This window comes from Myotis daubentonii, chromosome 11 (genome assembly GCF_963259705.1).
Source record: "Myotis daubentonii chromosome 11, mMyoDau2.1, whole genome shotgun sequence".
Lineage (NCBI taxonomy): Eukaryota > Metazoa > Chordata > Mammalia > Chiroptera > Vespertilionidae > Myotis > Myotis daubentonii.
Window position 1 is genome coordinate 21595178 of NC_081850.1, and position 17040 is coordinate 21612217.

General features: G+C 45.9%; 1 protein-coding gene across 3 annotated transcripts in view; it reads right to left on the reverse strand.

Annotated features, from left to right (window-relative positions):
• The window catches only part of ADAMTSL1 (ADAMTS like 1), a 903601-nt gene that overhangs the window by 60050 nt on the left and 826511 nt on the right, over positions 1-17040 (reverse strand). For all 3 annotated transcript variants that reach the window (XM_059656582.1, XM_059656581.1, XM_059656583.1), the window contains 2 exons: positions 13830-14009; positions 10057-10191 (listed from right to left, as the gene is read on the reverse strand). In XM_059656582.1, the coding sequence (XP_059512565.1) occupies positions 10057-10191; positions 13830-14009 (315 nt within the window). The remainder of the gene's footprint in view (positions 1-10056; positions 10192-13829; positions 14010-17040) is intronic.

A 17040-nucleotide genomic window follows, 5' to 3' on the forward strand; every position in this document is an offset into this window, starting at 1 on the left:
ATATGTGAGGCTCAATGGCTCACATTGGAGTCTTTGCTCAAGGATTACCTACTCATGAGAGCGAGCCCTCTCCTGACCATCTACGTAATTTAAAATCACATCCTCTTTCGCACACAGGTGTTATCCATCCTCTTACTCTGATTTACTTTTTCTTCATAGCACTTATTACCTTTTAACACACGATGTCATTTACTTCGTTATGCTCATTTTCTATTTCCCCTGCTACAATGTAAGCTCTCGAAGAAGGGATTCTATCTATTTTGTTCTCTGCTGCATCCCCAGTGCCTTCAATGGTGTCTGGGACACAGAAGGAACTAAAAAAAAAGTATGTGTCTATTGCATCCATGCTCAGAATGCCTTTACTCATCCTTTAAGACTGAGCTTGAGTAGCTCCTCTAGAAACTCTCCCTGGTTCCCCTTTGACGAAGAAAGGAGTCCTCCCTCCTCTGTTCACTTTGGCTTCTTTTGAAACTCTTCAAAGTTTCTCACACATCACTGACTTTCTATCTCCCCTACTGCTTCTGCCTCCTCCAAGGCTGGCAGAGGGCAGAGGACCTAGCATCTAGTAGAGACTGAACAGGTGTGTGTTCAGGAAATGAGCCAGAATTTGGCAACACTAGCTTTGGACTAGTCTTTTTCTTATAATAACACTCTCTGTAGTTGCACAACCCTGTAGTTCTCCATTTTATTCTCGCATCTTGACTTGAGTGGTCTGAAATGATTCATTATCACACAGAAGGTACATGAGTTTCATTGAGAAAAGCCTAAAAAATCTGATGCTTTTGAGAACCTTTTGGTTGTGTGGACTATTTTCCCTTCCCCCATTAATCTGTTTACCAAGTCCTGTTGATGTTACTTCCTACATTCCCCTGAATTTATTCACTTCTTATTCACTTCTCCTGCTCTCTAGGCTAAGCCACGGTTATCTCTTAACTGGAAGAGTGCCACCACTCCCTAAATGGTATACTCTATCTGTTCCTCTGGAATCCATCCTCTACACAGCAGCCACAACAAGCTTTGAAAAGCACAAATCAGATATCTTTCTCTTGCTTGAAACCATTCAAAGATTTCTCATTGCACTTAGCACAAAGTGCAGAAGTCTCACCATGGCTTCAACCTCTCCGTAGGCCACTCTCCCCTTGGTTATTACCTCTGCTGGTCCCTCTGCCTGGAATGCCCTCTCTTCATTCGGATAACTTCCACCCACTCTCCCAATCCCAGCTCACATATCCTCTCCTCAGAGAAACCTTGTCCTGTCCCATGCCCCCAACCCACCACTTCTTTCTCTTTTTATCACTGTCCTCTTATTTGAATTACTTTTCCCACCAGACTCAAATAAGCCCTACTAGAATTCAAACTGCAAAAGGGCAGGTACATTAATCTGTTTCGTGCATGCATGAATCCTCAATATCTAGAGAACAGGAATAGTGCATAGTAAATGTGCAGTGATTTTTTTTTTAATGACTGAATGAGGGCCTAGGTTTATCTATCTTATTTACTGTGCATCTCTGGTCCTAGCACAGTGCCTACAACAGTACATAGCAGACACTCAACAAGTACTCATTGAATGAGTAAATCGATCTTTGATATTGCCTTCTTAGGCCCTTTACCAAGTCTTTCACCTTTGAACATTAATATTTATTCAACTGTGATCTGATTCACCTTGAGGGGTTTATATGTGAACATTGCCTGTAAGCTCCACCTGAGATTCCAGACCTGAGTCCTGTGTATTCCAGCCACAGCGCCCCCATCAGTGTGATATGATTTGTAAGAGCAGCCCAGTCACAATTTCAGCGTTAGGGAAAGAAATAAATGTTCACCTTTTAGTATGAGATTTGGGGTCCACAAACCATTGTTGCTCTTAGCAGACACATCTGGAACCGGAGCTCATGCCGGCCAAGCTCTGCAATTCTCAGCACTTTCAATAAGCGGAGAAGAAAATGTGCAAGACAGGTGGTCAGAAGGAAAGGCCACTGCCTGGCTGTGGGCCCTGGCCTTCCTGCCTGGCTTCCTAGGGCTGCAAGGGCTCTGAGAAGTGTTGTTGCTGTGCATGCAGGGCCTGGGGAGTGTGTTGGTGCTGCTGAGATGCTGAATGTGCGTTGGCTGTGACCCTGGAGCCCCCGGCTGGGGAGCGGGCACAGGCACAATGACTTCTTTCATGGAAAAACTTGACTCTGCAAACGCAGGGTTGAAGGCTCAATCTCTCTCCTTCTGGTAAATCACATGACATGAGAAAGGCTGTGCTGTTTGGCTCTCTGTGGGGTTAGCATGACATGAGTTTCCGGCAGAGATGTCATGAGGAGTCCCTCTGACTGAGGCACTGAGCTTGCTCACTCACAAAGGAGAGTTTGTGACTAAATACTAGTACAGGGGGTGGAGCCAACAACAATTATGTGTATATTCTGTACAACACTCGCACCGGGTCTAGACCTAAACAGAATATGCTGAGAAAAGGTACTGAACTGTTTCTCTTAAGCCACATGTGATTACATATGTGGTTACTGGAGGCACCTGGAATCATCTAGTTCTGATAAAAAACCCATGACCTTTATAATATGGGTTTTCTTTTTTCCTGACCTTCCTGAGAAAGATCTCCATTCCTGTACATTGCGCGCGCGCGCGCGTGTGTATGTGTGTGTGTGTGTGTGTGTGTGTGTGTGTGTGTGTGTGTGTTTTGGGCTCTTTTGCTTCATGGAGAAAGCCCAACCCAGCGACAGGATAAAGGACAGAGTGATACAGTGAAAAGTGTGCTCTCCCTCAGAAACAGGAGATGTGTGGTCACCACCATAGAGCTCGTCATCTTTTCTACATAATGAGATGGACGGTCTAATCAGTAGTTGGCAAACATTTTCTGTAAAGGGCCAAACGAAAATAGTTTAGTCTTGTGGTTTTTGTTGCAAGCACTCAACTCTACCATTATGGTGTGAAAACAGCCATAGATAATACATCCTATCTAATAAAAGAGGAACATGGTAATTAGCATATGACCGCTACCCTTCCCATTGGCTAATCAGGGCAATATGCAAATTAACTGCCAGCCAAGATGGCGGCCGGCAGCCAGGCAGCTTAAAGGGAACATGAGGCTTGCTTGCTTCAGTGACGGAGGACTCCAACGTTCCCTGCCTGCCGCTGCAGGCCTCTGAGCTGCAACTCTAAGCAACTATGTTACAAATATAGAAGCTAAACAAAACCCCAGAAACCTGCTTTAGTCCGTCGGGCTTCAGCCAGCAGGATCGCAACATTGTTTCAAATACAGAGAGTAAACAAAGGCCAGAAACCTGCTTTCAGCAGCGGAGGCCTAAGACCTGGAGCCAAGCCTCAAAGCTAAAGCTGGCCCAGAATAAAAAAGAAAAAAAAAGAAGAAAAGGAGCGGTTGGGAGCTTCAGTCACCCGCCAGCCTGAAAACAGCCCTCAGCCCCTCACCCAGACTGGCCAGGCACCCCAGTGGGGACCCCCACCCTGAAGGGTGTGTGACCAGCTGCAAACAGCCATCATCACCTCACCCAGGCTGGCCAGGCACCCCAGTGGGGACCCCCACCCTGATCCAGGACACCCTTCAGGGCAAACCAGCCGGCCCCAACCCGTGCAGGCCTCTATCCTATGTAGTAAAAGGGTAATATGCCTCCCAGCACCAGGATCAGCGGAGCCGAGAGGCCTCCCGGCACCGGGATCAGTGTGACAGGGGGCAGCGCCCAAACCCCCTGATCGCCCTGTGGCTCTGTGTGTGACAAGGGGTGGGGCCACAACCTCCCTATCCGCCCTGCTCTGTTCCTGTCAGGGGAAGGCGCCCCAACCCCCTGATCAGCCCTGCTCTGTGCCTGATAGGGGGAGCTCCCCAACCCCATGATCGCCCTGCGGCTCTGTGTGTGACAGGGTGCAGCGCCCCAACCCCCTGATCGGCCCTGCTCTGTGTGTGACAGGGTAGAGCTATAACCTCCCCATTGGCCCTGCCCTGCGTGTGAGAGTGGCGGCGCCCCAACCCCCTGATCGGCCCTGCTCTGTGGGTGATAGAGGGTGGCGCCCCAACCCCCTGATCCGCCTTGCTCTGTATGTGACAGGGGGCGGTGCCCCAACTCCCCTACGGTCCTACTCTGTGAGTGACAAGGGGGAGCTCCTCAACCCCCTGATCGGCCCTGCTCTGTGTGTGACAGGGGGGAGCTCCCCAACCCCCTGATGGGCCCTGCTCTGTGCATGACAGGGTACAGAGCCCCAACCCCCCTGCTGGGCCCTGCTCTGCGCGTGACAGGGGGCAGCGCCCAACCTCCTGATTGGCCCTGCTCTGTGTGTGACAGGGGGTGGCGCTGCAACCTCCCCATCGACCCTGCCTTGAGTGTGACAGGGGGAGGTGCCCAAACCCCCCAATTGGCCCTACCCTGAGCATGACTGAGGGTGGCATCGCAACCTCCCGATCCGCCCTGCTCTGTGCATGACAGGGGGTGGCGCCCCAACTCCCCAATTGGCCCTGCTCTGAGCCCGACCAGGGGCTGCACCTAGGGATTGGGCCTGCCCTCTGCCACCCGGGAGCAGGCCTAAGCCAGCAGGTCGTTATCTCCCGAGGGGTCCCAGACTGCGAGAGGGCACAGGCCAGGCTGAGGGACCCCTCCTCCTCCCCGAGTGCACAAATTTTTGTGCATCGGGCCTCTAGTCTCTATATATAAAAGCCTAAGCAACCGTTCAACTGTTTGACTGTCCGACTGGTAGCTATCATGCACAATGGCCACTAGGGGGCAGATGCTCAATGCAGGAGCTGCTGAGCTGTGGTGACTTGGCAGCTGTGATGCACCCGGAACCAGAGAGGAGGGAGCCCGATTCCAGGGTGCGTCACCCGAGAACCACCCTCTCACAATCCGGGACCCCTCGGGGGATGTCGGAGAGTCAGTTTTGGCCCAATCCCCACAGGCCAGGCTGAGGACCCCACTGGTGCGTGAGGCCTCTAGCAGGTAAATAAATGGGTGTGACTACATGCAAGAAAACTTTGTGTACAAAAGTAAGTAGTGAACTAGATTGTGCCCATGGGTCTTAGTTTGCCAACCGTAGGAGACATTATCTCTTAAAAGCTGGTTCCTCTGTCTATGCAATAATTCTAGAACATGATTATTGGGACCAGAGGAGAACTACAATAAACAATAGGAAAACAATTAATAAAATGGCAAGAAGTACATACCTATCAATAATTACTTTACATGTAAATGGACCAAATGTTCCAAACAAAAGACATAGGGTGGCTGAATGAATAAATAAAAACAAGACCAGTACATATGCTGCCCACAAGAGACCCACGTCAGATGGAAAGAAATACAGAAAAAAAGTAAAGGGATAGTAAAAGATATTTCATCCAAATGGAAAAAAAAAAAAAGTTAGGGTAGCAGTACTTATATCAAACAAAATGCACTTTATAAGAAAGGCTGACAAAGAAGGGCATTTTTATAATATAAAGGGATCAATCCAACAAGAGGATATAACTCTTGTAAACTTTTATAGACCCTACATAGAAGCATCTAAATATATAAAATAAATATACAAAAAAAATATACAAAAGGAGAGAAAAACAGTAATACAGACATAGTAGGGGACGTTAACACCACATGACATCAATGGATATATCATCCAGACAGGAAATCAACAAGGAAACAGTGGCCTTAAATGAGACATTAAGCCAGATGCATTTAGTCAATGTTTTCAGCACATTTCACCCAAAAAGCATCAGAATACATTCTTTTCAAGTAAACATAGAACATTTCCCAAACAGACCACATGTTAGGGCACAAAACAAGTCTCAGTAAATTTAGGAAGATTGAAATCCTATCAAGCATCTTCTCAGATCACAATGGTATGAAACTAGAAATCAGTTACAAGAAGAAAACTGAAAAATACAAAGATGTGGAGGCTAAATAATATGCTACCAAACAATGGATGGATTAACATCAAAATCAAGGAAGAAATAAAAAGATGCCTTAAAACAAATGAAAATAAAAACATAATGACATCAAAAATCTATGGGACACAGCCAAGAAATAAGAAAAATCTCAAATAAAAATATCTAACCTTATACATAAAGGAGCTAGTCAAAGAAGAACAAAGTCCAAAGTTATTAGAAGAAAGAATCTAAAAGTTAGACAATAGTTTGAATAAGACGTGGTGCCTCCTACCAATGCAACCATCAAAAATAAAACTATAGAAGAATATTTACAGGCATGGAAAGATGATTGTTATCTACTATTCAGTGAGAACAAGTTACAAGCAGTATACAGAGTATAATTTTGTTTTAGACAAAAGATATGTATAATGTGTATATTCATGGTTAGGAAAGGATATTAGCACTGGTTATCTCTGAGCTAGGCAATTATAATTTTCATTTTCTTCTATTCTTAATTATTCTACAATGAACATGTACTACTCTTGTAATAAAACTCTAACGAAAGTTATTTTCCAAAAATATATCAATGCTAATACCCTATAAATTAGCAGTCACCAACCTTTCAGACCTCACGGATCACCAGTGGTCTGTGGACCACCAGTTGGTGACTGCTGCTCCAAAGGTTTCCTTAAACCAGTGGTCGCCAACCTTTCAGACCTCACAGACCACCAGTGGTCTGCAGACCACCGGTTGGCGACCACTGCTATAAATGATACTGTGAGACATGTTAGCCTTGGGCCTCAGTGCCTAAAAATATTTAACAGAAGTCTTCTAAAAGGTGTAGGGAGGCCTGAATTATTGCTGTTCCACAAATGGAGCCCTGTGACCAGGCCTTGGACCACTAAGGATGGGGGCATGGGCTTTGCCTCCAGAACAGTTGTCACAGTTTAGGCCTCCCGGCAGAAAGAACAGCTGCAAAACAAGGACAAAAAAAGTAGCACCTGTCTTGCCTAGGACAAGATCCACGTAGGTTGGGTCCACTCTGCATGGCCGAGCCTCCACTGGGCATTTTTCATGTTTAAGTCACATAACAAAGAATGTGAGAGCAACAAGGGACCCACTAGTCCCAGGTCTTCGTTTACAGCTATGGAAAGTGAGGCCAGATGGGTGCATGTTGCTCAATCCACCTTCCTTCTTGAAAGTTGCAGCAGTGGCTTGAAGTGATATCAATGCCAGAGTGTTTGATAACTAAATACCCATTTCTGGAGTAGACTCACCTGTTGGGAGCCTTAATGGAGGAGAGTTAGTTCTGATATATGGCTTTAAAAAACCCAAAATCTTGCCCTGTATGCCAACTGCCACCATGCTTGGTGGAAATATATATTATAAAAAGCCAGTGGCCGTAACCCCAGAATGACCAAATGACTGGTCACCAGGAGGTGCATTGATGGGTCCCTCCCGCGGTGGCAGCAGGAGGGACTTTGGGCCCTGTGGCGGTGGTGGGAGGGACTCTGGGTCTTGCGTGATTTTGCACGCTGGGCCTCTAGTTGTTAAAATAAATTCCAAGGCAGTGCCTGGACTAAGTGGAAAAGAATGTCGTGATTGATCAGGGACATCTTGGCTGTGGAAGGGGTGATTAATAGTATCTTTGCTACCTGTTTCTAGCCTCGCTTAGAATATGTGTTACCCTCAAAATAGGTTTCTTCATTAAATCTCTCCTACCCTTGATTACCATTATAGAATGTCAGATTAATTCTTTTAAAAATTATTTTTACTACATCATTCTCCTACTTAACCCTCTAAAGGTCTGTCTCCATTTCCCACTTAGTAAATATACTTCATTAGTCTAATAATCAAGGTCCTCCACAATTTGTCACCATTTAATGTTCTCATCAACCATACACAAAATCACCTCCCTCACCTATTTTTATTGATTTCAGAGAGGAAGGGAGAGTGAGCTCGAGATAGAAACATCAATTATGAGAGAGAATCATTGATCGACTGCCTCCTACATGCCCCACAAAAAGGATTGAGCCTGCAACCTGGGCATGTGCCCTGACTGGGAAATGAACTGTGACCTCCTGGTTGATAGGTCGATACTCAACTACTGAGCCACACTGGCTGGATATGATCTATTTCTTGTACTCAGAGTACACACTCTAGTCTAAAAGGGTCACTAGTAGGAGCAGGAGATGGGAATTGGTCCAAAAGGGAGCAGCTGGATTAAGAGATCAGGATGAGTCAAGAGCTGGGAGGTTTGAGATGGAGGAGGGTATCAGAAATCTTGGGGAGGGATCCAAGTCAAATCTGAGTGGACAAGCTTTAGCTGAGGCCTGCTCCTTTTGATGGCCTAGTTTCTATCTCAGTTTGGCTGCCCATTATCAGTTTTAAAGCAGTGCTATTTTATAACTGTTACTGAATAGGCACCTGATACATACCCCACACATTTTAATCTCTGCGCTTATAGCATCTTCACTTTGAGTGCCTGTTTCCCTCATTTCTGCCTATTGGAGTCCCACCTATCCTTTGGTGCTCAGCTCCAAACCATCACAGTGAGGCCCTGGTATTTTTCAAATGACCTGCTTCTCAGAGTCCTTAAACTTGACATCATTCCCTAATTCATCTCCATAACTCCACATAGATCTCTCCTAGGCCTATAGTGCTGGCGAGACAGTGACATTCACCACTAGGGCCCATTTTTGCCCAGGCAGTTACATTCAGGGATTTTATGGTAATTGACTTGCTGTCTCATTCAAATGGAGCAGTCTGGATATGAACTAGTGTATTAAGGTGCCTCTTAACTGTTAGATTTAAATACCAGTCTATGGTAACAAAACACTATAAACTAGCAATGAAATGCAGCAGCATAAAGCACAATAAATTCTTATTGCCCAATGGCTAAAATGAGACAAAATATTATTCCAGAATAAGGGAGAAAGTAAAGCTCTCATGGAAAAATACGAGCAGGTTAACTTTTCCAGCATGCTGAATGGCACCTGAGTGACCCAAGAGTTATTGAATTTAAAAATAATCAATTGCTGTACCCTCTGCTAGTGACTGGGCCCTGATGAATAGTTATGACAATTTCTCATGGTGATGAGTCTCAAATAAAAAACTTTACAATGTACACACTTCATTTAGAACAAGTTTACCATTTATAAGCCAAGGAAAACAAGCAGTTTACAACTTCTATGAACTCTGATCAAAATGATGTAGAAAAACTCAATGCCAAGCTGTATAAGTTATGGGGAACAGAAAAGGGCCACTCATTCCTGTATCGGTGTCTTATTTTTACCCAGATCAGAAACAGAGAAATCAGAAGCTTTTTCCCATAAGCTGTGAGTAGTGTTTGCTAATTTCAGATGATAATGAAAACTGAAGGTAATCTTTCTGTGTTGTAATCTTAAAGATACCTGACCCCATGGCCATGTTGAGAATACATCATCAGCAGTATGACTGGAAACTCAATGGCTTTCTGGTCCTTGCTGGTTGATGGGGATTAAGGATTCAGAAACTTTTAACTTTGAGCCAAAGGAATAATTCTAGTTGCCATTACCAATATTTGGGATCCAGGACTTGAATATCCTTGAACAACGCTCTACTACTAGAGGGCACCAGCCATGTGGGCATGAACTTGGTGAAGTTCCCAATGACAGATGTCAGGGAAGCTGTACCTGGTGAAGTTATTCAAACACTTGGTTTGAGGAATCTGTCTGGGTTGGGTGTCCGTCCTACCAATATAAGGTTGGCGTAAATAGAATTGTCTGGCTTTTGGGGGATGCTGATATGTCATCTTTCTCTTTGAAAGTTGATTAGAGTTGTTGTTTAGTTGGGAGGAAGTCATGGGGGAATACTGGGGTGTGATTGGCAAGAAGAGGAGATACAGGAGCTGTTCCTTACTCATCGTTCGGTGAGTCAGTCTGATATAGAGGATCTGGCCTGTGGAATCAGCCCAAGAGGATTGAGAAAGGAGCCACGTTGGAATCTAGACAAGCTAGAGTCCAGACTAAGAACTGCGCTCACCTCATATGGAAAGTCAGCCAAGTTTCCACTGGTGAGTCTGGATTCTGTAGGCAATTTAGTGATTTCCTGTTGGCCACCCCCCACTGCTGCCTCCTTCCCACCTGCAAGCAGTCACCCACCCATAAATCCTGTCCAGCCCTGGACTGCTGCCCAATGTTCCAGAGAGTTGGACTCACCAAGGAGAGCGGAATTCCCAGGGTCCAGGACCAGCTGTGTTCCCAGAGGAGACATCAGCACTGAAGGAAGGTTCGGTCCAGTGGCTGAAAGCAAGGCTCTGATATCCTCCAACTGCGTGGGGACTTGGGGGGGATCTGTGAGAAGGCAGATGGTGAATCAGACAGGTTAAAGCATGAAGGCCATATTAAGGGAGGAATGAGGGGTGAGCATGCGTGTAATTGTGTCTGTGTGTAAGGCAGGCATTACTCTTGTTGCCTTTTAACATAATTTTTCCTATTGAGAAGGTGTGCCTATCAAATTGAGTCTGAATTTCAAACAACACTTGAACCAATAAGGTCAGTAATAAGAATCAGGCATGTAGATTTCAGAAGCTCCTGACTAATACCACTTTATACCACAGGACCACTGGGTCCCTATAAATGTAGGTACATTAAACCACATTGTAAAGACACTCTTAAGAAGCCAACATTTCTTCAGCAATTACTAAATGTCAAGTCCTATATTAAAGAGCTTTCACTTATAACATCCTTAGAGGGGGGCACTTTATTCTTGTCCCCACGGATAGGGATATGCCACAGGAATTCTTACTTAAAAGGAGCCCATAAGTGGCTTTTTCTATGAGGAAAAGGGTCCATCTATGAAGTCGATAAGTTAACTTGCTTTGTGGTGTGAATATTTCATGCTCAATAGGACACATAAGCCAGACAGGGATCATTTGCTATTTAAAGTCTGATAAGGAGTCAGGGCTGAAGTCATCAGGGGTCACGTTAACCAGAGCCAAGGTGACAGCAATGGGAAATACAGTGGCTTGCTTGTCATTTCCACTGGACAAATACAGAGGCAAGCGGCTACTGAACCTAGTGGCGGGATGATCCCTGGTTCTCCTGGGAAAGTGCAGACACCCGCTCCCCCTCTTCCGGCATCTCCTGATGCCCTGCAATTCACACTCTCAAGGCCGACTCCTACCTTTTCCTCTCCAGCCCTTGCTGGAGCAGAAAGAGAAACAGGAGTAATTGATGGTTATTTCAATAGGGTTCAGTGAGGGCCTACTATGTGCTTGCCACCTTGCTAGGTGCTTGTTAGGTCATGATGGTGCCAGAGTCTAGTTCAGAAACATCCGGTTTGGGTTCAGGAAGCCTCAGTTTGAGCTGTGGCTCTGTCTTTCACTAACTTGGGCAAGTCACTAAATCCTTATGAGCCTTAGTTTCCCCATGTATTAAATGGAACCTCATCATTTCCAAGATTTCTTTCTATTCTCAAATACCATGGTTTTAGCAATTGATGGTGGCAGTTTACTGAAACCCAGACTCTTTTCCTCGCATCCTTTTTAATATTCCCTCAAGAACAATGAAATTGAATATTGAGGGAAATGGAGTTCCCGCAATATTGCAATTGAATATTTCTTTAAGAATGCTAAAACACAGTAAGCCTTTGCTTAGTTGCTAAAACCCATCAGATCTCCTTGGGCCAAATGTCAACACCTTCTAATGTCCTCACAGTTTCTATGACATTTTTCTTTTTTGGTATATGTCCATTTGATCTTCTCAGGGACACTGTAACTTCTCCAAGGTCAGAGGTCACCTCTTATAGTTGTCCTACATGGAACTTAGAGGCAGCACTTAATGAATAATCATCCAGTGACTATCGGAATAAATGAATAATATTCTGTCTCATTATACTTCAAGTCTCCTTGCTACAGGTCAAATCACAGAACTTGGCGTAAAACTGCAGCTTTATACATGAAACCCCTGATTTAAAAATTAAGCCATATTTTTGGCTGATGAAAAAGGAAGCACTACTTCTAAGTTCATAAACTACCTATAAAACTAACAAACTTTGATTAATAAATCAAGGCTTCTGATTAAGAAAAGCTCTAAACATAAAAGCCTAAAATAGTGATTTTTTTTCTCATCAAGTTTGATTAAAATGGGAAGCCGTTCTGCTCTTCAAGCTCCATGCTCACAGTCATACCATATTAGTGCTGAAATGCTGCAAGGACTGGCTCCCAGAATACACACTCTTCATTGGCAAAGCTACAGTAGTAGCTACACATCCTAGGCTTTCATCTCTGTTAGCAGAGGCAATAAGGAAGGGTTATTAGGGAAGAGAAACCCACAGTAAGCACCATAACTCAGTGTGGGGCAACAAGCGCTGGGCCCCCCGGCTCCAGACTAGCAGCTCAGACGATGAAACCCAACCCAAAACAAATGACATCCTTCAATGAGCTGATTTTCTCTGACTTCCTAAGACAACTGGAGGTTTATGCAGCCACTGGTGAGACAAAAACCCATCTGGGCCTCTCGGAGTTGGCAGGGGCTGGAGATGCTGGGCTTTGGTATATCCTCAACTTGGGGTGTGAATACAAGTATAATGTTTAATTATTTTTCCCTGGTGAAGTCATAGTGTGTAATTAATCATATTTTTTCTTTTTTTCCCCTTAGAATGATACCTTTCTCACCAAAAGAAAGTGCTCTAATAATTGCCTTAAAAAAAAAAAAAAAAGCAAAGCAGGCATTTTTTATTCTATTCCACCAATGCCCAGACTCTGTGGTGAAGAGAAACAGAGAGTCCCTAGTCTAAGGGACAAGGGCTGCAGCTCACAACATGCTGAGTCCTGCACTGGGCAACAGCAAGGGATGGTGGTGTCCAAGCAACTGCTGTTCATTTTAAATACCTACTTTATGCCAGGAACTGTGATAGACTCTTTAATCAGGAGTTCTTATGTTAGAGAGTACTCTAGTCTGAATGTTTGTGTCCCCTCAAATTCATGTGGTGAAATCCTAAACCAACTCCGAGGTGATGGTATTAGATAGTGGGGACTTTGGGAGGTGATTACGCCATAAGGGGATTAGTGTCCTTATAAAAGAGACCCCAGACAGGGATGAGGGCACGGCAAGAATCAGGCAGTCTGCAGCCAGAAGAGGGCCTTCACCAGACCCTGACCATGCTGGCACACCAATCCTGGATTTCCAGCATTCAGAAGTCTAAGAAATACATTTCTGTTGTTTATAAGTTACCTCGTCTGTGGTGTTTTGTTATAGTGGCTGGAGTGGACTAAGACAGGAGGGTGTATGTGTGGATTTCATGTGGACTAGACTATGAACTTCCTTAAAGGACATAAAAGTTTTAGCATGTATAAATTTTTCTGGAGGGGGTAATTTAGTTTCATCTGATTCTCAAAGAAGTCCTTGACACAGGTGTTAAGACTAACTGCTTTAGCCTGGCTGGCATGGCTCAGTGGTTGAGCGTCGACCTATGAACTAGGAGGTCATGGTTCAATTCCCGTCAGGGCATATGTCTGGGTTGCAAGCTGGATCCCCAGTGTGGGGTGTTCAGGAGGCAGCTGATCAATGATTCTCTCTCATTATTGTTATTTCTATGTCACTCTCTCTCTCCCCTCATCTTGGAAATAAAAAATACATAAAAAAAAAACACTAACTACTTCACTTCTGTTACCCCTGGCCCCATCCACCAATGCGGGCAATCCTTGTTTTGCAGGTCTCCACACAAGACAAGCATCTAAACTTAGCAAGGTGAAGGAACTTGCCCAAGGTCACACAGTGAGTAAGCAGTAGAGCCAGGGTTCAAACTGATGTCTGCCTGGCCCCAAAGTCTGTATTCTTTCTATTGGAAGGCCCTAAGGTGGGCAGAAGGGGGGGGATATTGATTTTATCGTTATGTACGTATTTGGATCATGGAAAAGAGGAGGTGGAGGGTGAGTGGGTTACCCCTAATGGGGCTCACCAGGGGCAGCCAGCCTGGAGGTGTTTACCTAGGATCAGAAGCTGGGTGTTCTCAGTCAGCTCTCCGTGCACATTGGCTGCCCTGCAGGAGTACAGGCCCTGATCCGAGGAGGACACGTCTGTGAGTAGCAAGGATCCCTCGTGCAGATGGTGAGAGGAGCCCAGTTTGCTTTTGTTCCTGAACCAAGTGACTTCAGCTTCGGGCACACCTAGGAAGCAAAAAAACAAAACAAAAACAAACAAACAAAAAAACAACTCATCAGCCAAACACGTTCAGGTGATTCTGGAGGCATTTACAGCCTCTTGGGGGGGACTCCGCAGGGAGCATCTGCCTGGGCGTCTTCTACCAGCCTTTGGCCAAACGAAATAATGCCTTGGGCCTCTCTGTTGTCTGGGAGTCTTTTGATTTTCAAACTTACACTGACTACGAGTCAGGAAGAGAGAGGCCAATTAAAGAAGAGGAAGCATGTGGCTGGTAAAGGGTACTTCCAAGCTGGAAGGAAAATACAAAGATTCTTATCTAAAATAATAAAAGGGTAATATGCTAATTAGACCGGACATCTTCTGGATGTCATTCCGGTTGTCCTTCTTGATGAAGCCAGGGCCAGAGGGAAGCTAGCCCAGGTCCTGGGTGCCTGCGGGTGGCCCAAGGGAAGCCAGTCCAGGTCCCAGATGCCTGTGGGAGGCCCAAGGGGAGCCAGCCCGGGTCCTGGGTACCGGAGGGAAACAGTGCTTGCAGCCGGGGGAAAGAAGGCCTACTCTTACACTAATTTTCATGCATTGGGCCTCTAATAAAAACATAACAACCAAACCTAGATCTGTCAGTGAATATGAAACAAATAAAATGTTGAATAAGAGAAGTCAGACACAGAAGAGTATCTACTGCATGATTTCCTTTCTGTAAGTAAGAAACAAAGACTGGTAATATCAACCTATGCTGCTAGTAGTCAGGGAAATGGTTGCTGGTAAGGCTCTGTTTTTTGACCTGGGGGCTGGTTTGGTGAGTTTAGCACCTTTATGACATGTGCTCTTTTCTGTAGAGATATAACACTTCAACAAAAGTCACAAAAGCTAAAAGCCACAAAAGTTAATACATTCAAGAACCAGACAAAGGAGAGCTGCTGATCCTTCCCAGAGTTGAGGATACACATAGAAAACATGGCTGTATTTTTGAAGCCTGTGTATTTTCTTAGAACAAGAGGACATGGAACTAAGGTATCAGCAGCACAGAAAAAGAAAGACAGGAAGGAAGTACTCTGCTCTCTCCTCAGTCGAAGTTCACTGTCTGTGAGAAAGAGCTGGGGAGAGAGTGTGAATATGAATTGGGATTGCACCCCTCCTTTAAGAAGTCTTCTAGGGGCGTTACAGACTGAAAGCTTGTGTTCCCACAAAATGATATGTAGAAGCCCTCACCTCAGTGCAATAGTCGTTAGAGGTGGGGTCTTTGGAGGCATTTGGATTTAGATGAGGTCATGATGGGCGGAGGGTGGGCCTCACGATGGGACTAGAGCCCTTGTAAGAAGAGATCAGAGGGCTAGTACTCTCGCCAGGTGAGGACCCAGCAAGAAGAAAGCTGCCTGCAAGCCAGAAAGAGAGTTGTCACCAGGAACTGCATGGATCAGCACTTGATCTAGGAATTCCCAGCCTCCAGAACTGTGAGCTGTAACCTTCTGTTGTTTAAGGCTCCCAGGCTATGGTATTTTGTAATCAATAGCAGCCTTAATTCCTTAGGAAGTTCCTTGTGGTTGACATGCTGATCAGCAGGCCCCAGGTTAGCACAAGCTTGAGATGGTCTGCATAAGGCTCCCTCACAGGCTGAGCTCTGAGTGGATTGGGAGACAGACCTTCAGGGAGCAGAAAGCTCCCTCCCTTGCACCCCAGCCTGCGGACCCAGCTCACAGTTTACTCAGAATTCTTGGACATGTATGCAGGGTTTATTTAGAATATCAAATCCTGGTAAACAGGGTCAAACCAGGACTAAAGAGCCAGACCTTTTGTCCTGTGCTTTCCCAGAGTTGGAGCTGGATTTTGTCCTTAATGGGCAGCCTACTGTTTAGGATGCAGGCACCTTCAAGAGTTACCTGTGTACCTGTTCCTTGTCCTTGAATCTGATAAAAATTTACCCCAGTCTACTCTACGTCACCCAGCTGAAGAGCCCCCACTATAGTCCTGGTGCATCTGCTGTTCCCGGGCTCCGGTGGAGGAAGGGAGGTGGGGTGGGAGCATGGTCTCACCTAACAATGAGCTGCCTTGTGTGAACTCACTGCTGTCCCGGCTGCTCTGCTGCCTCAGGTGGGGTTTTCCAGCCTGGAGCGATGGCCCCAGGTAGGTGGCCAGAGTGTTCAGCCAATTTGTGAGCCCTTTCTCCCTGTTATGGAGAACACAGGAGCGACTCTCTGGTCTTCGCTTTTATTCATATTACCCATAATTCAGTGTGAATCCCTAGGGACCTGCATGGTTGTTCAGAGGAAGAGACGGGGCTGCTGAGAGGGAGTGGAGACTTGGATACGGCACCCCTGATCCATCAGGGAGAGGTTACACACATGGTGACACCTGATGCTCCAATGCATGAGAGGGGCCAGGCTGGCATGGTCTCTGAACACACCTGGACAGAAGATGCAGGTGAGAGGCAGGAAAGCTGACTTTTCATGGCAGCACCACTAGGGAGAGCAAGAGCATCATGATGCCCGGCCATGCCAGAGTGCACTTTGGACCCTGAGCTCAGTTTTTACATATTAACCCTACATCCCCCTCTCCCCCATGCCACCTGCCCCGCAACACACACAAACACACAGCATTCAGGAGAAAGCCTCTGCAAAGTACGTTAGAGAAAACACCTCAGTCACTTCTCTTCCCACTAAAAATGAGGTCCCACAAACCATCTTCTACAAGTATTTCCCTTGTAATGAATGGCTCGCAAGTAGCACCGTGGCCGGTACCTTCCTTTGAGGGCTGCGGGCAGCACACATAATCCCTAATCGGAAATATGGCTGCTCAGGAGCAGGAGGCAGAGTGAGAGACCTGGATTCAAAGGGCCTTCAGTTCCAGCCATGAAAGCATGATGATAAAGTGAGTGGGGGTGTGAACATTCTCTCCGTGACTGTGCCGTCCTGGCGATGAGCTGTGGTGTGGGGCTCTGTGCATGCAGCGTGGTGCCTCCTGCACAAGGGGCCCTGCTGCTCACCAGCGGGTCCTTCTCTGGTCAGGACCCGAGCTCCTGCAGTGCAGCCAGAGGCAGGA